This window comes from Larimichthys crocea, chromosome XXIV, assembly GCF_000972845.2.
Source record: "Larimichthys crocea isolate SSNF chromosome XXIV, L_crocea_2.0, whole genome shotgun sequence".
NCBI classification, from domain to species: Eukaryota; Metazoa; Chordata; class Actinopteri; family Sciaenidae; genus Larimichthys; species Larimichthys crocea.
The window spans coordinates 10,302,403-10,327,615 of NC_040034.1; the positions used below are offsets into that span (position 1 = coordinate 10,302,403).

The following is a 25,213-nucleotide window of genomic DNA, read 5'->3' on the forward strand; positions in this document are numbered from 1 at the left end:
GTACGTAAAAACACCAAAAAGAAGTCTAAACCATTTTCCTGGAGTAAGCTATTCAAACATTTCTCTCTCGATGTGATTTTTTTTTTAAGTCTCAGAAACTTGCCTTCACACCGGTCCGGGCTGGAGTGAATTAGGAATCATCAGGCGCGCCTGGTATGGTACCTTTCATCACTGCTCTGCACCTCCAAAAACCGCACATGTCAACATATGACTCCAAATAGAAGAATGAGAGATGGCTGACAATATTATGATTGCTCTGTTTGTAAAATAACCTATTAGACATAAATCCTCGCAGTGTTGGACATGAATATATGATTTTTTTTAAATGCATCTGACACCCTTCTGATGTTTAAATTCTTGTTTCCGGCTTTATTTTCATAATAAAGCGGCAAGCTCTCATTCAAACAGTGTAGGTAAAGGCACTGGAGCGTGCTCACACTTTGCCATAGTCAATTGAGAGCCATGCGAATCATTAATTTTCTTGATCAGAAACAGGTAAGGGCTTAATTTTCCAAATTGCCCACCGGAGCTGCTGAAGCGCCCTCTGGGTTCCGCCTCCAACATGCGTTGCCACTGGTAACGCGGTGGAGGAGAGGAGGGATTTGAGCAAGAGGAGCCAATAGTAGAGCTAAAAGGCGTTGAGTGACGTGGTGACTTGGACCAATCAGCGCGTTGGACCCGCCTGTGTCGCATGCCCAGCCTGCTGCCTATATAAACCACACTGACAGCTTGGTAATCCAGTCTGATCGCTGACCGTCTGGTAAAAAACAGGACTTAAAAGAAGCAAGATATCGACACACACAAACCCCTCTCGTCTAACTTAACACTGATAAAAAAAAAATGAAAGCAATAAGCCCCGTGCGATCCTTCCGGAAAAACAACGCGAATTTATCAGAGCACTCCTTGGGAATCTCTCGGAGCAAGACCCCGGTGGATGACCCGCTCAGCCTGCTGTACAACATGAACGACTGCTACTCCAAGCTGAAGGAGCTGGTGCCCAGCATCCCCCAGAACAAGAACGTCAGCAAGATGGAAATCCTGCAGCATGTCATCGACTACATCCTGGACCTGCAGATTGCGCTGGACTCCAGTGTCGCACTAACCAGCCTGCATCACCCTGCGCGGCCGGGGCAGGCTCCATCCAGGACCCCTCTGACCACCCTCAACACAGATATCAGCATCTTGTCATTACAGGTAATTACACTGTAGCTAAACAAGCGTCCCAATTAAGGGGAGGGAAACGATAACCTGGTGTGTTGTGGAAGATAGATATATATTTTGAATTGTGCGCATAGCCTGTGCGCCTTTTGTAGCCGATGCGTAACTCGCACAAAATGGCTTGTTGGAAAAGAAAATGGCATGTTTTTTTTTTCTTCTTCTTCTTCTTGTTCTTCTTTTGTACAGAATCAGACTCGACCCATATATGTCTCTATAAAACACTGTTGCGACGCACGACACCTCGATCGGATGCTGCGTTAAAAAAAAAGAAAAGAATTTAACATTTGGTTTGTTTGTTTGTTTGTTTTCAGTCCCCGGAGTTGCCATCAGAGCTGATGACAGATGACAGCCGGACTCTGCATCGTTAAAGCGGTAAGTAGGCTGTCCTCATGTCTGCTGCTGCATTCTGTCCAGGGCTTTTAGGCTCCTCTACAGCCTGTCTACCAGTCTGCTGGAGCAGAATGGAGCTAGAATTACCATTTACCAATCCATTTGTTCTCTCTGCTAATGTGCTTTCTCGTCTCACGTTGCTGTAATGGTCCCAATATGTTTATTATTATTTTTGTTTTTTTTGTTTTTTGCATGAGATGGCAGTTGGCTTGACTTGAATCCAAATTGAATCATATGTTTGTTATTTCTAAGCACTAAAAGCAGAAATGTAGCTTTGTCTCTGAGCTCTGTCAGGACTTCACCGTGTCAGTAAAGTGACCCAGTTTAAAAATAATAATAATAATCTGACTCATCTGCTGTGTCCAAAGACATCTCGCTGGCACATATATTTTTGGGAGTTTTGGTGGAATAAAATGGGGGGGAAATATTCGCCCCCAGGCTGCTTTGGGTTTACTGTATATAAGTAGCAGTCGTCAGGGTTGTATTATACCCTCTTGTGTCTATAATGAAGAGCATCTGCAACAGGAAAATAATGGCTGTTTGGATTACTGCTACTACGATGTCTGCACATAATTGGTACAAGAAGTGGGTAGGCGCCAGCTGAGCGGCAATTACGCTGATTCTTCCCCAGATTGTAGGCTGAAGTTGTGCGAAAAGTGTGTGTGTGAGAGAGAGAGAGAGAGTCCCCCCGTCCTTCTCTCTCTCTCTCTCTCTCCCTCTCTCTGTGTGTGTGTACATCTGGAGCGCAGGGTTTGCTTAGTATTGGGAGTGTTTGGTTAAATGTTAAAAACTGCGGCTTCCTCCCTGGCGCCAGTCTGTCCGGATCTCTGCCCTGTTTGCATTTTCTAAACACGCCTCTCTTTCTCAATCTTTTGCAGGTGTTTGGTCAAGACGCAAAAAAACACACACAGGACCTGGGGAGCAGGACTTTCCCCCCCACCCTCTCCTCTCTTCTCTCTCTCTCTCTCTCTCTCTCCAACCTCTGTCCTCCAGGCCCTGGATTTTTTCTTTTTTTCTTCTGACGCTGAAATCAAGAGACTTTTGCTTATTATGGGACAATCTTTATGTGATGTGTTTTCTGTTTGGACACTTCATTATTATTTAACTTAAGACTTTTTTTTTTTTTTTTAATTTTTATTTGTGGGTCCTTTCTGGAAATGGAAGGCGCGTTATATTCCCGACAGAGGGAGGAAAAAACGAGATTATTGTCACAAGGATTATTTCCCCTCCTCTTTCACCCCCCCTCCTGTCCCCTCTCCTTGTTGAAGTCTTCGCTTTTTTTGCGGAGGTGGGAACGTGAATAGAAAAAAAAAAGACAACTTGGTTAGTTACTGTAAAGTTTAGTCTTGTCTTGTCAGAATTGTTGGCACATGAAGGACTGGACGTTGTTAAAAAAAAAAGAGTAAAAATGAAAGAATGAAACCGTGTGAACTCTTATCGGGAGTTTATCTTGTATAGTTGCAGGAATTTGAAACTTCTGCAAAAGTGTAATGTTGTACTTAATTATGCTGAAACTTTTTATAAAAGTAATGTAAATTGTACCGTTTTTTTATACAAAAATAAATCAAAAACGCTATTTGAACATGTTTCATTTTGGGGGTGGTGGGGGGAAAGAAAGTGTCAAGACACCAAAACCAGTGCGTAAACCCAGTTTCCCAGTTGCGCGTCCAGCTGGTTTTCTACACCACTATATGGGCAGCGCTGTATATGTACAGGAGAACATCTGACGCACTTCAAAAACAAAGTGTCCTTATCAGACCTGCCCTATGTGACCCATAAAAATTCCCTCCCGAGGCCAAAACGACCTGGAGGCACACAGTTGCATAAATGAGTATTTAGGGCGCACTGACTGCACTTTTACTTTCTCACATGCTATGTAAAGTAAATAGGATTAAATGGTTTAGTGTGACAGACTGAGCCACTAAAGCAGCAAGCTGTAGGCTCTTGTTTGTGAGCAAAAAAAATTGGAAATTTAAAAGGTGAAACTGGACCTTTGGTGCGTTACTGATTCCAAAAGTAACATTCAACTGAATTGCTTAACCGCAGCAGTTATTCTTTTATATATTATATTTAAGTTATTTTGTTGGACTTGTGTTGCCTTCTGTTAAAATATGATCCTGTCATGTGACAGACCGAGTAACACCGGTGTCCAATCTTTGAGTTTATCAGCCAGATGAAATAAAGCAGTGAGAGCTCCTGGTGACAGGAAACTTCACTGCCTGTTGCCGAAAAATGAGCAGGCAATATGAACACAGTGAACCAAGCGATGATGGGATGTAGTGCTGGGATAATTCAACTTTAAATTGAAGCCCTGAATTATAATTAGGCAGTGCGCACTGTACTGTGAAAGTGTATTTAAGTGTTAAGACAGAGAGGCTGATATGACTTAGTGAAAACTGTAAATCATCTCTCTGCAACAGAGCATGGCTCAAATATTTTCACACCAACTGAAGCTATGAAGACCACCCAAAGACCACTTTAGGGATCTTTCCTGATCAAGTGGGTGCGCTGCAACCTGATGCATGTAAACTATGAATTCAACAGTACCTCACAAATCTCCTCAAAAGGTCCCCTTCAGGTCCTCGCACCGGATTTTGAGTCACTGAGCTGAAGTTGTTACCCTCAGTAGTTTAATACACTGACAGGCTGTGTCCGTAACACCAGCCTGCAGCACGTTTGTATGGAGAGTGCGCCATCTATCGGAGAATAGAAATCCTGTCATTGACGCCCTCTTGTATGTCAGCCTCTCTTTTTCTTCTGAACTGCATCAGATCAGATATTGAATTGCTGTAGAGAAGTTTAAATACTTTTCCTGCAAGAAAAGAAGAAAACATTTGACTAATTTTAAGGGTCCACATAGCAACAACAAAAAAAAAGTTTATTGATTCACGAAACACCATTTCACAAGGAGCTTTAGAAAAAGATGATCACCACTTTGGAGACTTGGTGCATGCGATTCTATCACAGAAACTCACCAGCAACACACCGTAACACAGTCTACATCGTCGTCTATTTCAAAACGTTCACACAGCACGGCACAAAACACCTGACAGAGTCCTCAGTAACACTGAGCTTTTCCAGTTGAGGCTACATTTCCTGAAAAGCACTTTTTTTTCTTCCTGGTAACAAACACGTAATATTTCATCACTAAACATGCCGTTTCCAAGACAGTACCACAACCACGAGAGAAGAACTAACACTCAGATGATCCAAACATACGGGTCCAGCTGAAGATCCCACTTTGACCCGACTGACTCTAAATATAATTACGAATGTCTCTTTGGATTCTGTGATTTTTATTTTTTACTAACCTACTAATCAAAGCTTTCAAATGCACGACACCTGATCCACAGCAACACTTTCTAAGAGTACAACACAAAGGTAGTCTAATTCTTTGGAACACAACACCATCAGCATAATAATGTCACCGACAACATCAAGAACAACAAGTCTACATGACCCTTCTCAGAATAACAATCAGTTTCTCAGAGGACACTCTCCCTCTCATCTCCCAGGCTGATGGTGCGCAGGTTCTGGTTGTGGATGGTGGCAGCCGTGGTGTTGGCAGTGCTGCTGCTGCTGCCGGGGGTGATGATGACAGCTGGCGAGACGTCGATGCTGGAGGAGGAGGTGTCGGACTCCGAGCCTGTGATGTTAGCCGGCCGCTGGTGGCTGTTGTTGGTGTTAGTGTTGTCGGTGGTGTCGTTTGTGTTGTTATTGAGGGTGGTGTTGCTGTCGGTGCGGTTGAGGTTGCTGACCCCGCTGGACGGCCACCCCTCGTCTGGACTGCTGGCCATCAGGCTGACTTCGGACGGAGCCTCGGAGCAGATGGACATGCGGGCCACGGTCGCGTCCTGCAGGCCGCTCAGGCTGCTGGGGAGGAGGCCTCTCTTCTTCACCAGGCCCTCCAACTCCAGTTCAATCAGGCTGGGCTTCAGTGCTCCCTTCTCTCCGCCAGCGTCTCCTTCAGCCTCCTCCAGGGAGCGGTCCGAGGAGCTGTCACTGGAGCGCATCCCTGAGTCGGATGAGTCCTTCTTGTCCAGGGCGATTTCGGTGAGGAAGCCAGGCTTGGTCAGCAGCCCGGTGGGCTGGGAGCCTCTGTGGGAGGGCAGAGCACCAGCCACTCTATGGAGGAGAGGTGTGGTGTTGTCACCTTCTTCTGGGCCAGAGTCTTCATCGCTGGGCAGCTTGTGGTACAATGCCCCTGCTCCCTTCTTCCTGGTGCCCGGAGTCCTGGAGGATGAGCTGTGGTCCTGTTTCTCATCCTCTTCACTGATGGGATCTAAGAGCTGGGCATCAGCCCCGGAGGGGAAGTCTGTGGCATCGCTAGCCTTGGAGCCTCTCTTGGTGAAGGGCTTGCGGCTGTCTTGGTCAGCTCCTTCCTTGGCCTGAGGAGAGGGAAGAGGATTGATGAGAAAAACACAAAAATATACAGTATCCTGTGTCCTGTTGGCCGAGAGGCCTCAGAAGAGGGGATTCTTGTCTCTCCATTATGTGCCAAGAGTAACAAAGCGTATAAGCTAATAATTAAGAAACACAAGAAGCAGAGATCTCCCCTTTCCCGGCCCAGAGTAAGACTTTTACCGATCCACAGACCAGAGGAATTAAACATTTAAAAACACAAGTTAAGAACGACATAACATGCGGGCTCAGAAACTGTGTCTGTAAAAGTTAATGACAGCAGTTACCACGAGGCATTCGGGAGCTTCTACACTGATGTGACTGAACCATTTATGCTGTGATGATAAAAACTCGACAGTGTACTTGTGACTGTCCACCCACCCCTTTGTCCTCTGAGCTGGCAGACTGAAGAAACTGTCCAGGGTGGGGCTGCACGGGCCTCTCTCCCCCACTGCCGGACATCTCCAGCTGGGCCATCTGAGCGATGTACTCCCTGTAGGCGTCACGATACTCGGCCTGCTGCTTGTCTGTCAGCTTACAGATGTCATTGGAGGATTCCTGAGAGTTGAGGCTGGACATGCTCGAGGTGCGGAGATTTGTCACCTGACGGGACGTGGAAAAAGTTAATGAGAAAAGAGGAGGCAGACTCCGGATTGACACCTGAATATAAAACTGTGGCACTTAAAAACAGCGCTTAAAAAAAAAATGCTATAATTACATTAGTAACCAATGAAATATTTAGAATGTGAGAATTGCATACAGCGATAAAGTTGGCAGAGACCGCAGATGGAGTGGCGACGAAAGTTGTGGTGCGTTTTTAGTGACGAATGGTTTGAGTGCGATCATATAAAATAGCAGCAGCGACAGCTGTCTACGTGTGAGCATTTGCTTGTTTCTCAGAGATCTTTGCAAATTGGGAACAGGGAAGGTGAAAATAACACACACGGGCCCCCCCGACACCTTTTAGGTGTGTGTGTATTTTAAATGTTCAAGAGCAAAGTAAGCTTCCTCTGCCGGGCTCTTCTCACACTCAAAAAAAAAAAAAAAACCCACACTGATGTGAAACCACTGAGGTCACCAACACACTGACTCAGTTGCAGCGGACTGTGCGACAGTTTGGGGTGTGTGACCTTGCATATCCATTTGCAACTGTTAGATGCTCACACGTTTGCTTACACCAGCAACTTTAATACCTCTTATCTCTTTGCACTTGTATATGGGTGAGTATGATGTGCATACGCATGCATACACGCAGCTCAGTGTCTGCTGTTTGGGTATATTTACATTAAGCTCTTAACAGGGAGACTGACCGGCCAGTGAGAGTTGGTGCTGTGTCTTGGAGGCTCCTCCAGCCCGGCCCCGCTGAGCTCTTCAAAGCTGAGGTTCAGGCTGAAGGCCGCAGCTTCATGCTGGGCTCCCCCCGAGCGTCTGCTGGGCTCCCCGTGGTGCACGCTGCTGCCTTGCTCGCTAGCAGCTCGGGACTCATCCTGAAGCAGAGCCTGGCTTTCTGCGTGACGATGTTCCATCACCTGGGAAAAAAAAGACATCTCAGCTCAATATTTCAGAAGCAGTTTGACGTTTGATTCAGGACGCAGAGTCGATGGTAAACATGTTTTTTAGAGCATGTGACATACAAAACAAGTGTGATAGACAGCAACAACAAAAACGTGTTTGTGAGAGTGAGCTGTTCTTTAAGTAGAGCTATTCAGCTGTCCACTCCTCACTGACAATAACCTCCCTTCATCCAGATATCAGTCAGCCATCTTGAACCAGATGTCTATGCTGGCTGTGTCCTGGAAACACAACACTAGTTAGTGTACGGAGCTGTAAGATCGCTGCACTTTCCAGCTGCTCCTACGTGAGCTCTGAATTGGATCTCCTGTAAAACACGACCAATCCCCAGCTCTGGTTTGGTATTAGGAGCAGAGACTGACATCTGACGAAGTGGAGCCGGCTACATGTGTTAGTGATTTTAGCCACGGCTCAGCAGACTGGACTCCTGGCTGACTGACTAGCGCCCTTCCCGTAATACGGATTATAAAATCTCCGTCCCAATATCTCCGCTACAGCACAAGATGTCATGTAACAGGATGCTGTCTTACTTCTTTTTTGGAATAAACGAGATGTGGCGTGTATTAACAGGAGGGTGCTGGCTGGGCTGAGTGTCTGCATACTGTCAGGGCGAGGACACTGTTGTAAATCTATTACAGGCCTTTACTCCAGGGTAATGAAAACCATGTTGTTATTGTTGTTGGTAGATTGATACTTTATGTCTGACTGCAACCCGCTTCTTTAGATTTGAAACAACAAACTAAAATCTTCTATCGTATTCATAAAATTATACACGAGTATAAAACAGTAGAGGTATAAATTAGAGTCTCACCGTTGATCTAAAGAGCTGCCAGTCTCCAAAGTTCATCTCCATCTCTTTCTTCAACTCGTCCAGGTTGCACTGAGACAGCACTCTGCCATTTATATTAGCCTGCAACGGACAGCGATCAGTCCAGAAAAACAAACTGTGAGGAAAAGAAGCTACACAAAGAGCATGACAAGACTCCATCAAGCTTAGACAACACAGATCAGAGTCTGACTGTCAATACCTTCTTGACGGTGGCGGTGTACTGAGCCAGCATGTTGGGGTCGATTCCATCTATCTGTTTGACGCGCTCACACACTGCATCGGTGGTCATAGAGCTGAGCAGCACTGCAGGAGAGACCTACACACAAACACACACATATATATTTAGAATATAAACGACGTATTCAGAGTGTTTTTTGTGTGTTAGGGTTATCAGGGCAAACTCGCACTCTGTTAGACCAGCTCATCACTCCGAACTCATCGATTAAGGCAAAAAAAAAAAACGAGCAACGATTCCTGGCAAAGGGACGTGCAGGCTTGTTACTGTGAGGCACACAGAGGTGCAAAACCACAATCCCACACAGTAATTCTCTCTATCCGTCACACAGTGTAAGTGTAAAAGTAAACAAAGCTGCCAACCTATCCAAATACACTGTTACCTGCTCTTATTCTCTTTCCTCGGTGTGTATATACAAGCGTGTTACGTGTGCGCGCAACACTTAAGCGATGGAGTCTGTGTGTCTGCGAGTGGCCGTTGAGCCGAGCCACATTGAAAGCGGCGGACGCCAAAGCAGCTCTGAGGCCTGATGTGACTAATTCCAGTGGCCTGTTGATGCTGTCTACGGCCTCACACGCAGCCAACATGCCACCCGCTGGCACAGAAACTAAACAAACCTCATCCACCCTCCTCCCTCTGGTTCTGCTTGTCTTTATGAACCCTCACTCTTGTTCCTTCCTTCCTTCCCTCCCTTCCTTACTTCCTTCCTTCCTCCCTCTCGCATTCCTTCTCTACCCTGACCTCCTCTCTTTTCCATCACTCCGTTTCCCTCTCTTCCTCCTACTCCCACCCTCATCATCTTTGCTCTCTCTCTCTGGCTATTAACACCATTAAGACGTGGCTTCAGTCTAAGCCCCCCCGGCTTTGTTTCTGGTTTCGAGGGAGAGCTTAGTCGGACTGTGAGTGGTTGTTAAACAAAATAACAAGAAGCTCACACAATACAGTACACAATAATAGGTGCCAACTTTGTGGAGTGGTGGGCAAGAGGATGAAGATCGGCACTCGGGGACTTTAGCGACTGTTCATGTCCACATGGCAGAATGAAACTATGTTAGTAAATCTACTGAACGACTACAGGACGTGAAGTTTTGCCAGTCTAAATGAGTCTATGATATCTCTTTCTACAGCATGCTTGGTAGTATTGAACCAGTGTGTTAGAAATTAGCTAGAAATACGTGGGAAGATGGAGTAAAGAGACGGATGCGGAGATGACGGTAGCCATGAAACCAAAGGTGTACCTGCTTTAATTTGTAAGGCAGCGACTTTAAATGCTTGATAAAGGAGACAAAAAGAAGCAGACGGACAATAGTCAGACAAAAATACACACAGACACGTACAACATTATGAAGCCGGGACTGTACCTGTGGAGGGAAAAAAATGAGGGAGGACAGACAGACAAGCAGAAAGCACACATGTTGAACTCATCATCAGGGCACAGGAGAGACACTGACAACAGACATTTATCTGTCTCGCAGTAGAGGGAGGAGACGGCTCCTTTACAGCCGCCACGCATCAGACTGGAAAAGAAGAGGGTACTGGAAGCAGAATTATTACACAAGGAGATTTTGTTTTCGCTGGAGTCAGCAGGCTTTTACGGTCATAATCTTTGCAGACGAGACGGAGACAGAGCGAAAAACTCGGTAAGAGAATGAGACATCTCTTACTCCGAGCAGAAAAAGCAGAAGTTCCTATTCAGGGGAAGGCCTTGAATACGACTAGACTGCAAAGCATGTATTCTAAGAACGTGAGCAAAAGCGCAAATGTCTGCGTGCGTGTGTGTATGTTCGTGTGAACCCTCCCAGTGTGTGTGTGTGTGTGTGATAAGACTGTAATTACAGCTGGGCTGAGCTCAGGGCTGGGCAGAAGGATGGGGAAGAGGAAACAGAGCTCTGTGAGGGAGGAAGCGTCTTGGTAAGGAGATAAGCTCTACCAGCGCTGGGCTCATTGTCAGCGTGTGTGTGTGTGTGTGTATATATGTGTGAGCGTGTGTGTTGCCAGTCCCAACAGTTGCTCTGATGATAATCCCAGCAGCCCGAGGAATCCATACTCACACTTATATCAGCTAAGCAATTACACTGGGCTAGGCCTGCTTACATATCCAACAAATGAGCGAACGCGCACACATTCACAGATTTGCAGAAATACAGGCACATGTGAACACTACACAAAGAGATTGAGTGTGAACCAAAAAGGGATAAGATGGGCTAATGTACACACACACACACACACACAAAAAGAATGGGATGAAACTGAGAAATTTATACTAAGGAGGAAATAAAAGCGCAAGGGAAGATATGAGGAGCAAAAAGGGTTGTAGAAATTTAAAACAGCGATGGAGGAAGGAAAAGGAGTAATCTATATTCAAATCTTTCAAACAGCTCCTTTAAACGCTTGCTGGCAGGGCCCTGATAAGTGGCTTTGTGGAGCAGAAATCTCCCGAGTGGTGTTATCTTCAAATTGTTCTAATAGTGGCTGCTTTCTCTACAAATGTGTGAATATCTGGGCGTAGAGATTCAGTCCAATGCAATCCTGAAGTGGGTTAAAAACACTTTTATGTTAATTTATGAGAGATGGGGAACTGCTACTGCGTCAACACTGAACGTTATTCGGCTTGTTATATTTACATGCTGCAATTTGTGACAAAATACACGTCTCTTTCTTGTTATCGGGCAGTCGTAGTCACACCGCTTAAGTATTTATTGTGAGCGAGTGTGACAGTCTATATTTGTCCTCTCGCCTTTTGTAAACTACAGCGAGGAAATGAACAGTGTCAAACATATGCATGCATTTTATACATGCAGTACAGGAAATAAAAATCACTAGTTGCATATTTGCATATTTGTAGTGCTCTACAGCTGTAACTACGTGTTACCATGGAGGGATCAGAGGGACAGGAGGGGAGGCCTTCTCTGCTATCCTCTGCGATAACATCCTGACATGGGCACAGAACGGAGACAAGGGTTGCACAGAGAAAAAGGCCAGTGAAGGTTGGGTTCGTTACCACTCAAGTTTATAAAATAACTTTTCACTGCCATCCATCAGGAGCTGGACAGATGTCGAGCACAGCAGCAGTGAAAACAGGGTGATGTTAAAATGTAAAAGGTAAAACATGTAACATGGACCGAGGAAAGGGAGACAAGGGAGATGGAGGAAAGAGGTACGCAGGAGAAGAGGAGGTGTAAAAAAGGAGGTCAGGTTGACACAATGGACCTGATAGAATATTAAATATTGAGTAATATGACAGCACTATATCCTGAGCATTTATAAGTTTAATCATGTTCATATAATAATAGAAACAGGAATAGGAAACACTGAGTAATTCAGATGATAGAAACTGCAAAAGTCTTTAACAAGACATGAACTTTTTAAACCTTTCATCACTTCAACCACAAAAACAATGTTCTTACATCATATATATATGACTATAATGAGTATATCTGCGGCTGTGATCGCCCAATGCGAGATCTGATGGATCTAGCACTGCTTCTTTACTTACAAGTCCATTGGTGTTGTCCTTAGGTTGGCCGGGTGGTTTAATGGAGGGGCGCAAGGATGAGGGGCCATGGTGGGAGTAATGTCGTGGCAGGTGGTACACATGATGAGGGAAATAAGGCTATGAGGGTAAAAAGAAAGGAACGGGGGGAGGGGGAAGGGTAGAGGAGGTAAAACAAACAAATAAAATCAAAAAATCATATAAAGCGGGGGAGGGGGGTGGGTCAAGCACATAAAAACAAAAAATGCTGCAGGGAAAAACGCTGCTGCTAACTTGTTTCTCAGAGTGATGTGGTGGTTATTTAAAAACAGTCGTGTGGGGCGGCGTTTAGCCCAGTTGGTAGAGCAGCCGCCCCATGTGCAAAAGGCTCAGTCCTTGCTGCGGATGCCCAGGGTTCGAATCCGACCTGTGGCTCTTTCCCGCATGTCATTCCCCGTTTCCCTTTCCCTGTATTCCTGTCACTCTTCAACTGTCTCAAATAAAGCTTAAAAAGGTCACAAAAAAAAAAAAGTGGTGCACATGAAGATCTGTTAACTGCATGATCTACTCAGGTGTAACTGCCAAGTGGTCGTAACAGAAGACTGAGCAGCTAAATTCAGAAGGAGCCGTTATAGAAACAGTGTGGTTGTTTGTGGTTGTAGTGGCTAAAACTGTTCCTTCTGTTTTCTACACCTGATGGACTGATCATCTAAACCCTTTCCTGACTCACCCGGTTGTAGAAGGGGTGCTGAGGGCCAGTCATCCCACTGAAGTAGGAACTGTGGGGCTGAGGAGGCAGGGGTCCGGCGAAGGAGCCTGTAGGGGAGCAGATGGCAGAGTGCTGGCCATAACCTGACTGGGGACGGGGCACTGGGTCCTGCAGGGGCAGCGTGGGATAGGTCACTCCTCCCATGTGCATCTGCTCTCTGGCCGCACGCACATCTAAGAGAGGGGAGAGCCAGGGGGTAAGAAAGAACAAGAGGGGGAGAGGAGAAGGAAGTGTTTATCTGCGATGCTGATGATCATGCCTTGGCTATGACTATAAAGACCCTTCAGATCCACCCACGCATCAATAATTTAGCTTTATTTCATCATCTCAAGAGAGTTTAGACAGTTTTGATTCCGCTGAGAAAAATACATATCAAACAATCGACGTACGCGGAGTCTCGTAGCACTGTCGGGAATACAACAAGAGCGTTGTTCCTGAACATGCTCTCCTTATCCAAAATGGCTAAATGCTGGAGAGAAAGCAGACGCAGATGTTTCGATTACGACGGCGGACCTCAACTGTGAATATTCCATTCTCACTTTGATTTCCATTACTCCGCTTGCTCACAAACCAGCAGGCGTGCAGGCATTCGCAAACGATATGGCGGCCACGTGACCGCTCTGGCACACGGAGGCCCTTGCTGTCCCTGACAAAATAAATTCACCCATGTAAACAAACAAAGCGGACCATGTGAACTCATAAGACGCTATCAGCATAAGTACGTTGCCACAATTGTTTTCACATAAATCAATTTGACTTCAAGAGGAGTTGAGTCAGAGCGGAGGAGGGGAGCTTTGGTGAAACCTCTCAAATTAAAGTTAAATAAGCCCGGAGACAGAACAGAGTGGCTCTGTGTGGCTGGCAAGAAAGTAAGAACCAGAAACAGAAGCAGGCACCAGAATGTCTCCTGGTTATACAAGTGGCTGCTGAATGACACGCTGAGTGAGACCCAATCCAGCCTGCGAACACAATGGGGGCCTTATGATGTGAGTCAGGCTCATGGGCGGGTATCACTGACAGCACTACCCACTGGCTGGCCACAGGACACTGGGCACCAAGTACTGACTGGCCGAGGAGGGAGTGGAGAGAGCGGGATGACTGGGTAGGAGCATTGGTCACCTTCCGCTCCCTGGGGACACGTGTGGAGGTGAAAACACCTACACACTCTAAGCGCACACACGCGCGTGCAATTAAACACATGTTCCACGGACACTTATACGCACCTACACACTTTGAGGACAGGAATCCTGTACTTACAGACTGGACTGTCTGCTTGTGAAGCTTGGTCAGCTGCGCCCTCCATGACTCAACCTTGGCTCAATGGAACAGACTTTGTGTGTGTGACTTTTGTGTGTTTTTTGTGGTCTCATAACGCCATGATGCAGAAGCTTCACACTAGGCGTCATTGACACTCCTGTATAGGCTGAACGGACGCTGACGCACGGTAGCAAAAGTACAGCGTCGCGTCTGGCGTACGGTTTAAAACGGATGCAACTATTACGTCATTGTAGCTACAAACTGTGATATTTGGTGCGGAGACCTGGAGGCAGATTGGTGACAGCGAGTGAAAACATTGTCCCGATCCCGCCGGCGCTATAGTGGAAACCTGCTCGACATTTGATTGTTTGGAAATGAGAAGCGAGCTGTGGGTTTCTGAGAGCCCCTGCAGTGGGCGATTTTAGAGCAGACCCTGCTGCAATGTTATGAGTAATGTCACTGCCAAATGAGCTGGCAGTGAATTCAACACATCACATAGAGGACATTTCTCTGTTTCGCCAAGCTATTGTATACCAACCCCTTTTATGTACTTTAGACAAAGCTGTACAATGAACCTCTTTCTCTCTCTCTCTCTCTCTCTCTCTCTCACACACACACACACACACACACACAAACAAATACGTATATGCACACACTTCATATCGGGATGACAAATGGAAAGAGTGAGCTAGTTAGCTCTTGAGCTAACTGGAGAAAAAAAATTGTTTATGAAACAAAGACGTCTTCTTGTCTATTTTTGAGCGTGTAGGACCTTAACGTTCTCTAAATACACATCAGATTTTATGACGTGTAAACATTTCTGAAGCTGCACTTAGTCAATCTTCCTGATTGCTGTCTGGAAAAATGAACAGTCAGGCTTAATGTGAATAAAAATGGCTCTAACTACATGTAAATGTCTGCAGAAATATACTCCATAGTTGCTTGCATACTGAAGATAGGTCACTCATTGGTTTAATGAGTGTAAAAATGATACGTTGTATGCGCTGGCAAACTTTACCGAGTTTATAGACACCACATCTTGTTGTCGTGGAGATGCTTTATTTCTTGTTTTGCTTGACACGTGACAACAACTAAACCATATCCATGACGACTGACCCAGTCCACTTACTGATGAAGGCCATAGGATGTGGTTGAAGGCTTAGAAAAGAACTTCGTGTTGAGATTTTCTAAGGTCAAACCACACTCAATATGCCGTGGCCTTTGTAGTCACCAGATCTCAACCCAATAAAAAACACCTACAGGAAAGTTTGACGTGTTGGACAGCACCATCTTCAAAGCACCAAATGAGGGAATATCTTTTGGAAGAATGTTAATCCTTGCAGCAGAGCCCCAGAGTCTTGTAGAACCTATGCCAAGGTGCACTGAAGCTGTTCTGGCAGCTAAAAATGGCCCAACACCTTACTAAGACATTTATGCTGCTTTTTCCTTTAATTTGTTCGCCCATCTGTACAAATACTGAGAGTGTATGAACCTGCTATGATCTCCCTCAGTTTGGGATCCAGGTTGACGGTGCAGGGCAGGAACATATCCACATCTCTGGCAGTGAGGACGGGCGTCCTGGAGGAGAGGAAGACCTCAAAGCTGCGGATGTCTCCATCGATCTCTAGCAGCGGTTCCACGTCCTTAGTGGTGGGGATGTTCTTGGAGATTCTGTAGAGAGAAAAAGAAAAAGAAACGGGGGCTTTAGTGGGACATAATGCAGTGTAGGTTATGCTACATCTGCTCAACATGACAATTAGGACAAAACTATTGAAAAGTAATAAAAGAAAACAAGTGCCATACACCTGAGTTCTACTGTTGAGAACCAAGTTCTTAAAAAAGACACAGAGTGCTAGATTCATAGTAGCATTCTTATGAAAAAAGAAAAGAGGAAATAACAAGCAGTACTGTTAAGATTGAAAAGATATGCAACGGTCATCATCATCATGAGAGCAGAGAGATAACTGGATTTAGAGAAGGCAAGATAGTGAAAGGGGGGATGTTTGAGAACAGATAGAGTGAGAGATGTTATCTTTTCTCAGCAGAGGAGGAAACCTGAGAAGATGACAATCAGGGTAATTTAGCAAGCAGCAGACGGAAGCACGTCATGATGCGTTGCTACAGTTAACATGATGTTTGTTATCACAGAGCCGAAGTAAACACAACGTTTGGAGATTGTTCCGTTGCTGTGTAATATAGCTTATCCGGTCTATACTGCAGACGACATTATATTATATTTAAAACAGCAGATCAAAACAACAAACACTATGTTCAGTTTAAAATCACACAAAAAACGGCGTCATACGATATTAACTAAAGCTTTTATAGGACCATCTAACAATGGTGTGTACACACACTTTGGTCGGTGCTGATCCAAAAGTCGAAATGGACAATAATAATGAAACTCAAACTCAAACTTAGTAATATCAGACACTTTTGCCTCCTTCACATTCTTTATTTCATACATTTATTACAGCCTAAATAGTATTATTGAGAACGGAACTGCAGGTGATTACTAAAAAGTTCAAGAAATCTCTCACAGCTGACACGGCGGACACAGCAGTTATAAATGTGGGAAATCCAATTACAGCAGCACAGGGTTAAAGAAAAATATCCATTTAATCAGGGACAGTGTTACCATGTGGCAGAGGCTACAAGAAAAACAAACACTAACAACCCAGAGCTAATCAGTACATCTCGTTAATCCCATCATTCAGACATGAAAATATGAAACTCAGAGTGACTTATGACACCGGCCATTCATCACCAGAATGTGCCGCTCTTATCAGATGAATGAGGAGACTCCAGCAGGGAGCAGATATTTTTCTCATCTCTGCCTCCATTTCTCATCCGAACCCTTCATCGTTTTCTCAGAGGATACTTCTCTCTCCCTACATCCTGCTTAACCTTCCCTCCTTCCAGTTCAACCCCATCTCACCCTCCTCCCCATGCATCACCCAGCCTGTGTGTCGGTATGCTCAGCTGAGAACACGGGCTGATGAGCTGGGTTTTTCCCCGGGCCTGATCTGTTTTTGAGAGTGAACACAGGCTGGCCTTTCTGTGACTTGATTGGATGATTAGTACCATCGCCGCAGCACGCTAGCTAAGTCAGGGTGAGGTCAGCATCTGGCCAGGGTTCAACACAGCACACTGTTAGCTAATAATCCAAAACTATCAGCTCGGCTAATCCAGTTAAAAAAAAAATGGCTGAAATGTCCCCCCATCAGCACAGTCCAGCGAGGTTCTCATACCTCAGTGACCGCTGGACAAAAACAAGACCTTAGAAGCACGCTGCACCATGAGTTACATCATTTATATTTTAGCTGATATTCCTATCCAGACTGCTTACAGAGAGTGAACAGGTAGGGGTCCAGTCTTCTGTTCAAGGACATTTTGACAGGACAGATGGTTGGTGATGGACACATCTGCTGTTGCAGGGCTCAAACCTGTGACCTTGTGGTTACAGGATGTCTCCACCCAAATGTACTGTCTGTCAAAAAAAATAAAATAAAGAGGGATGGGGCATGCTAAGAAGTAAAAGTGATGTGTAGATATTAACACTTTACCATAGAGTTTCACATGAAAGCTTAAATTACCTCTGAATTATCAATTTAACGCTGTATTTTTTTTTTCTGCACCTGTGCTCCATTTAAACACCTCTCCCCAATCCTGTTTGATCCCCCTGCAGAGATTCACTTCTCAGCACAGCAGCCCAGGTGGGTCACCCCAACCCCGCTGTCCCTACCCGACTGCCAGCACAGACACACACACACAGACTGAAAGGAGAGAGAATAGGCTGCGAGCAGAGAGGACACAGAGGCACAGCTGGGCTCCAGTGGACAAAGCCCTCTCAGTGTTCCTTCCATTAGAACCTTTAACAAGACCCAAAAAGGTCAAGGAAGCTCCGTGTTGGCACACAGATGAACCCCCCACTCATGTGTCCCTGCTGGGGAGGTAGAGTTGGACCTCTGAAGGCACAGATGTTACCTGCATACGCACGCATATAAACAGTGCCAGTGAGCGGCGCCGGTGCTGATTCAAACAGCATCGACAAAAAACAACTGTGTAATGTCCACCGCGGTGCACCTGGGTGGACCTGGGCGGTTGGGGGAAATACAAAGGCGCAGATGAAGGATGGGAGTGTGTGTGCTTGTACGCATGTGCAAATTACATGTACAGTATATGTGTGGGTGTTTGGTTCCTTTTCCCATGAACTGTATTAACCCGTATGCAAAATGAGAGAAGCCTGTGCTTTTCCCCATTTCCAGCTGGCTTACTGCTGTTTATTTGTGGGTCTGCAGACACAGACCAACAGGAGCCAGTGACTCACACACACACACAGACACACACACACACAGACGCACACAGGGCACTTCCTCTTGCTATATACAGAACAACCTCCAAAGACTTTCTAAGGAATTTTGAGTCTTTTTATAGGACCATCCAACATAACTCAATGGTGTGTACACACATTTTGGTCGGTACTGGGCCAAAAGTCGGAATGGACAATAATATTGAAACTCAAACTCAAAGTCTTAGTCTTAGTAGCCTCCTTCAGATTCTTTATTTCAAACATTTATTACAGCCTAAATAGTATTATTGAGAATATAACTGCAGGTAATTACTAAAAAGTTAAAGGAATCTCTCACAGCTTGAGGAAACAAAGACAAGTTCTACATATAAAGGAATCCTTCGGGTACATCGGCCAACGACAATTGCGTCCACGAAGCTAGCTACAAACGCGCATATTCTGCTGACCTGTGTGTTTGCTCTGGCCTGCTGTCGTTACACTGCAAACACGTGGCAGCACAAACAGCTGCGTCTTCCAAAGACAACCGGGAGGTGGTGAGAAGAACAAATCAAGGACATCCATCACTGAGTCACACCCAGGACAGATGGAAAGAAAAGAGAGAGAGAGAGAGAGAGAGTCAGAGGTCCATTCCTGACGTTCCCAGCTGATTGCTCAGACATGTCTGCAGGAGCGACTGGCCAGACACAAAGTGGAGCTTGGACTTCAACGCTTGCCTTGGAAGATCATTGGTAAAGATCAGAGCGCGAATCGCTGGATGGCTGATGAGGCGAATTATAGAAGAGCAAGAAAAGGAAGAAAGAAACACAATTACTGGCAGCTGATCATCCTTTTGAGTTATTCTGGCCAACATGTTGAACTGCATGCTTTTAGAGAACAAACAGTATCTATTGAATGACAACAGCAGTTTGTCAATGAGGTTTAACCACCACAAATGACATCATTTGCAGCTAACTAATGATGAGTTGCCGGGTCTTGGCATTGAGCAACTGACACAAATCACTTCAAACTTAGTCATCCTCACAGTGAACAGACGAGACAGACAAAATGAACAAAGCCATTCTTATCAGCAATCAGTTGCCAAATGACAAGATGGATGCTCGAGTTGGAGTGCCAAGGAAACCGGCGTGCTACTTTCAAGCAGACCGAGGACGAGTGAGATAAAGGCCGTCAGGCATCCGAGCAGCCGTCCCTGCACAATGGGTCCATTGACAAGGACCCAGCTTATAGCTGCAGCACTACAGCCGCTTAGGCCCAACCACTCTCTGTGTGGCGTGGCCACTGGGAGCTTTCTGAGCTTATCCAAATGCTAATAGGTCCCAAAGCTGACTGGAGCATAGCCTTTCTTCTCCTCTCAACCTCCCACACGCTGCAGCTGACGGGACTGAGCAGAATTCATCTCTCTATCCCTTCCGATATTTGGGCAGTGAAAGTATGAATGTGCCACTTCACTTTGCTTTACAGTTGCCCTCTGTGCTTACAGACGACATGCGCACGCACGCCACAAAGAGGTGGTCTAGCTGCCAAACATTTCCATAAAGGGGTCCAAAGACAGAGAGAGATGCCTGCAGAACAGACAAACGCCTGTGCACACTGTGTTTGAAGAAGCTCAAGAGTTTCGATGTCAGACAATGTGCGGCCAGTACAACAGTGAGTGGGTGAAGAAGTTTACCAGGCCCGGGTCCGGTGCATTCCTATCCCGGTCAGAGTCATGTTGGAGTTGCTGGCACAGTGTCTGCCAGGCGTGTGGATGAACCCAGCGAGGCCCTCTCTGGGAAAACAGTGGACAGGCGGAGAGACCAGCAAGCTGGCGCGTGGACTCAGCATCAATTCTGAGAGAGGTTATTGTTACAGTGGAAGCTGCCAAAGCCTCCACCACCCCAAAGGCAAAGGGGGAGAGCAAAAACATGTTTTCACTTTAGATGACGCCACATTCTTTGTCTCCTTAAAATCCAGACTTATTTCCTTGATTTGAATCAAATGCTTCAAGTACTGTGGACACCCTCTGTCTCTGCTCTCGTCTCCGTCTCAAACTTTCTCTCGTTCTTGCTTCCTTGTCTTGGCAGTGCCAACTGACAACTTGTGGCAGCGTCTGCTTTCCATATACATTCGTGGCAAAGTTTAGTCCAATAATTGAAACTCTCTTGTACTAAGCTGGACCTGTGCATCCCAAAGCAAACCACAGAGACAAGCAGGCTAATGGGAAACACACCAGGCTGATAAAAACCGAGCTGCTTCGGAGCGAACGGCCTCCCTTTGAGACGGGCTCAGGACTTTCAGTGGTTCCCTGAAATGTTGATTAAACTCATGTGTAGCGCCGAAATGGAGCCTCCTTGTTCCAGACCCCAAAAACCTTAACTGAACCCTCCACTCAGAGTAACTAAGGCCTCATTCTTGACAAATAGTAAAACACTAAACCTCAGCCTGGTGATTTATGCTTTAGAGGAGTTTGGAGCATCCCAGAGCCATGGCAGAGTTCGTTCATTGTGACACTAATTGAACCATAGAGTTCATATCAGCACATGTGGTTGTTTGATAACTGTAATGGCCAAGTGATAGGCCGTATGATGCCGAATTAAGTGGGGTGGACTGCTAAAGTGAAGACAAATGTGCAGCAGATAATACATCTGGAATAACTCTGTTACGGAGCTGAAATCCATACAGTAAGTGATGAATGTGACGAATGATGCTTCGGATTCTGGGGCTGAAGTAATCCCGAGTAATCCTCCAGTTAACCTCACAGAGTGAGATGTGTGCATCGCAAATAAAACGAGAGACGGATATGAGAATGTCAAATTACCGACTTTTTACTTTACTCACTTTGAGTCAGACGCAGCGAGGAAAAGCCGCTCCTGATTATTAAGAGGTTTCTTTAGAAACTGAAGCACATCGCTCGGGAGACCCCAGCACACTAAATCCTGGAGCTATTCCGTAGCTGGTAGCGTGAGACAAATTAAAAGCTGCTTTAAAAGCAAAGATTGGGAAGAAAAGGATACTCCCAATACAGGCTCGATCTTCACATTTGCCTTCTTTGGGCTTGCTTGCTCGCTTTCTTTTTTGCCATTTTAGTGTGGTTTCTACACATATGCACACACACACACACACACACACACACACACACACACACCCTAAAAAGGGGCCTGACCTCTGCTGACTCTTGAAGGGCCGGGATGTTAACATCAGTTAAGGGCCGGATGTGTGCGTGCGTGAGTGAGTGTGTAACCGTCAAGTGTGCCTGTGGGTCTCGCGGCGGCTGAGTGGCAAATCTCGTTGTCCACTTAAAGGTCAGCGCTGAACCTTCTTGCAATCCTGTGCTGCTATTTATAATCTGCACCCCCCACCCACCACCCACCACCACCCACCTTCTAGCAGTTCTAGCACAGAGAGAGACAGCAGAGTGGGAGAGACATCAGCAATAACGCTCAACGCCACAGAAATACCAGAGTATCAGGCAGATGTCTGCTCCTTCTTCCCTGCGCTCCTTTCCTTCCATCTCAGTGTCACATTTAAATGTTAATCCAACCTTGTCGTCACTGATGGACGACTCTATGACTGAAGAGCAGAGGCCAGGCAGAGGTGTAGTAGAGGCTTTATTGCATTTGAAATGACTCTTTATGCTTTGTACAAAAAGGGGAACAGAGCAGTTCTCTTGTTTCAGACCAATTAGACTAATCCCTCAACCTCGGCTTACAGGCAGAAATGAAAAGGGCTTTAAGGATTTTCTAACAAAGAATGCTGCATGACGTTCTTTCCGTCCTCACGTTGTAGCCTCCACACGCACGAACGCACAATCAAAAAAAAAAAGAAAAAGAAAATCACCTTGCACACACGCACATGCACACACACCTCCCTCTGTGTCACCTGTACACACTGGCAGAGGCTGTTTTTTTTTTTTTGTTGTTGTTTTTTTTACATTTTGAGCAGCTCAGCGGGGGTTGAGTGGTGGTGGAGCTGGCTGTGGCTGATTCATCACTGAGTCACCACCGCCAAACACCTGAGGGATGGAGGAACGACAATGCAGGCCGGGCCGACACAACACACACACACACACACACAGACACACACACACACACAATTACACAAACACACTCAGTTGGAATCAACAGACGACCAGTTTCACTGTATAAACAGCCATGTGGGACCCAGGGGACATGTGCATGGATCTGTGTGTGTCCACCACCTGGACTATCTCACTTGGAGCAGCAGCATCACCTGAGGCTTTGAATACACCTGAGACACACCAATGGCAAACTCGTCTATCGAGTAATCCTGCTGGTATCTGCTCTGATTCTCTACAGTATTCACACACTTTGATTCCTTTCCTCGTTTTACCTCCCGAGACCGGACCCTCTTTTCTTCTCATTCTCTCTTCATGCCCTTTCTTATCTAATACCAACCCGTCTCTCTCTTCCATCTTTATCTCGCGCCAACCATACTTTGGTTTTTGTCTCCGTCTGTCTTTATCGGCTCGTCAGTCAGGTGGTCTGTCAGCGCACTGGTGCGAAGAATCAATGCCGGTGTCCTATCAGTGATGGAGCCAGAACACTATTGAGACATAGGTGGCTTCACACCAGCCTTTACAAATTCACACACATCTTCAGGCCTCCTGGCAAAAGGCAGTGCAATGAGCGATGGCATTAGCAGTTTTTACTCGTCTTTCACTGAAATACCTCCTGGAGGGATTTAGCACAGGGACAATGGGCTCCCTCGGAGGAGGACACAGACAGGGGAGGAAAAACCATTTTTGTGCGTTTGCCGTGCATCTAGATGATTGAAATGGTCGCGAAAGCGTCGGGAATTCACAGGAACAATAGACAGCGTGGCAAAGAACAAAGACTTTTCATTTGAGGGCAGAAAAAGTTCAGAAGTATTCATCATAAGAAAAAGAACAGCTACACCATTTTTGTAGCAAGATATTTAAGAGCTTATTAAAGGATTCCACATAAAGGGAATCACCCGCATGAGCTCTGGAACAGCACTTTTATCCCGGCACATAATTGCAACCAAATTACAATAATTGTGCCAATTAAAGTAATCCTAAATGAGAAGAGAGCGTCCTCTTAATGTTTCAGTACTTGGGATAAGAGTCTCTCTAATTAAGACTGAATTGCCTGGCTACATATTCATTCAGAGTTTGATTAGAGAAAAAGAAAAAAGTTTTGAAGTGTCCGAGAAGTGCCTGGCTCTAGTCACGTCTCTGAGGAGGATTGTTTGGTGGATGAATGCGGGGTCAGGCCAACATAACAGAAGGGAAGAGAGGATGAAGGGAAGAGAGGAATCGTTGGGTCTTCACGAGCTGTCCAAGCTGTGCGTACAAAATAAAAGCAAAAAGTGCAACGTGATTTGAAGACAAACACAGTGAATAGCACTTCTAAACAAGAGAATTTTACCTGGCGACAATTTACTATGTTCTGCTTCCGGTGCTGTACTAACGTGTGTGTGTGTTTTTGAACGCAGCCTGCATCTCAGGGCCTGATTAATTACACTGATTCTCAGAGGAGTTGGGGGTGACATATGTTCTTGCACTGGTGTGAGAGCTAGGTGTGTGTGTGTGTCTGCGTATGTGATGCATGCGTACCATGTGTGATCTGAGGTGTGTGCGTGCATGTGTTCAGTTGCAAATACTTGTAGCGGCAAATAGCGTTTGTTTCAGTTGCATGCATTTTGCCACAATTTGAGCATATGTGTGTGTAAGTGTATGACATGCAGTGGTTTTGTGTGTATTTATGTGTGGGTGTGTGTAATGAACAGAGGATTCAGGTGCAGCGCCAGAAACGACAGAAACACTCCTGAGTGTGGCGGGGGCATCCTGGCACAGACAGGGCACCAGATGTCAGAGCAGTGCAGGAACCTGCTCAGTGGACCAGTGACACTTTTTTTTTTTTTATCTCGAGCTGAAAACGGGATCTGGGCGTCCAGGAATAAACTCTCTGAGGGGCCGACTGAGCCGCCCCCGTACATCATTAGGTCCAAATATGTTAACCCCTCAACCGAAACACAGAACTATTTTCAAACAAATCACTTCAGTCAAAAAAATAAAAACTAATAATTAGAGATACTGACTGACACTGAGTCCATTAAGAGTCCTTGAAGGTGTGAAGTTGAGTGATCATGTCCCCTGATCATGGATTCACTTATTCTTTAATGCTAGACTGACTCTCAGAGCTTTCTCTTCTACATTATGTCTCGCCTGACATGTCACTGGGGCTACAACTAACAGCTTCTCAAGTACTCGATCAATCAGCCTATAATCAGCCTATAAAATGTTAGAAAAATAGAGGGACATGCCTACCATAATTTCTGAGAATGCAAGTTGACATCGTCAAAGCTTCTTTTCTCTGATCAAGAGCCCCACAGATATTCAGTTAACTATCTTAGAAAACAATGAAAATCAGCCACTTCACTGTTAACAAGCTGGAAATGCTTGAATGATGAGTTGGTTATCAAAAAAGCTATCTGTCAATCGACTAATTTATCAATCAAGAACAAAAAAGTATCTAATGTTCAACCACATTTCTACGTTATAAAGCAATTTTATACAGTCAGGTGTTACAAAATCCAATAACAAAAAATAATCATCATCTTTAAATAGGACATCTTCTATAAACTTCTATCTTCTAGAAACTCTTCTAGAAATGTTGGTTGTTATCGAATAAACAAAAACATTAACACACAGGCCCCCAGGAAGACTACCAGCCATCCAGATACAGAATTAAAATAATAAGATAATTTCCAGAAACATAGTAAAGGTCACGACAACA

General features: G+C 45.4%; 2 protein-coding genes across 6 annotated transcripts in view; one reads left to right on the plus strand and one right to left on the minus strand.

Annotated features, from left to right (window-relative positions):
* Positions 1-723: 723 nt before the first annotated feature.
* Positions 724-3,184, plus strand: id2a (inhibitor of DNA binding 2a). The gene is made up of 3 exons (XM_010734888.3): positions 724-1,194; positions 1,530-1,590; positions 2,487-3,184. Exons 1-2 carry the CDS (start codon positions 841-843, stop codon positions 1,584-1,586), a joined length of 411 nt encoding a protein of 136 aa, XP_010733190.1. The 5' UTR covers positions 724-840; the 3' UTR covers positions 1,587-1,590; positions 2,487-3,184.
* Positions 3,185-4,463: 1,279 nt separating this feature from the next.
* kidins220a (kinase D-interacting substrate 220a) overlaps positions 4,464-25,213 on the minus strand; it is a 41,777-nt gene continuing 21,027 nt past the window's right edge. Inside the window, exons 24-33 of one of the 5 annotated variants that reach the window (XM_019260187.2) lie at positions 15,636-15,814; positions 12,848-13,059; positions 12,142-12,258; positions 11,518-11,577; positions 9,884-9,916; positions 8,610-8,726; positions 8,393-8,491; positions 7,320-7,538; positions 6,391-6,612; positions 4,464-5,996 (exon numbers count right to left, since the gene is read on the minus strand). In XM_019260187.2, the coding sequence (XP_019115732.1) occupies positions 5,094-5,996; positions 6,391-6,612; positions 7,320-7,538; positions 8,393-8,491; positions 8,610-8,726; positions 9,884-9,916; positions 11,518-11,577; positions 12,142-12,258; positions 12,848-13,059; positions 15,636-15,814 (2,161 nt within the window). In that variant the 3' untranslated portion in view covers positions 4,464-5,093. The remainder of the gene's footprint in view (positions 5,997-6,390; positions 6,613-7,319; positions 7,539-8,392; positions 8,492-8,609; positions 8,727-9,883; positions 9,917-11,517; positions 11,578-12,141; positions 12,259-12,847; positions 13,060-15,635; positions 15,815-25,213) is intronic. The other 4 variants (XM_019260189.2, XM_019260190.2, XM_019260191.2 and 1 more) reach the window with 4 other exon arrangements.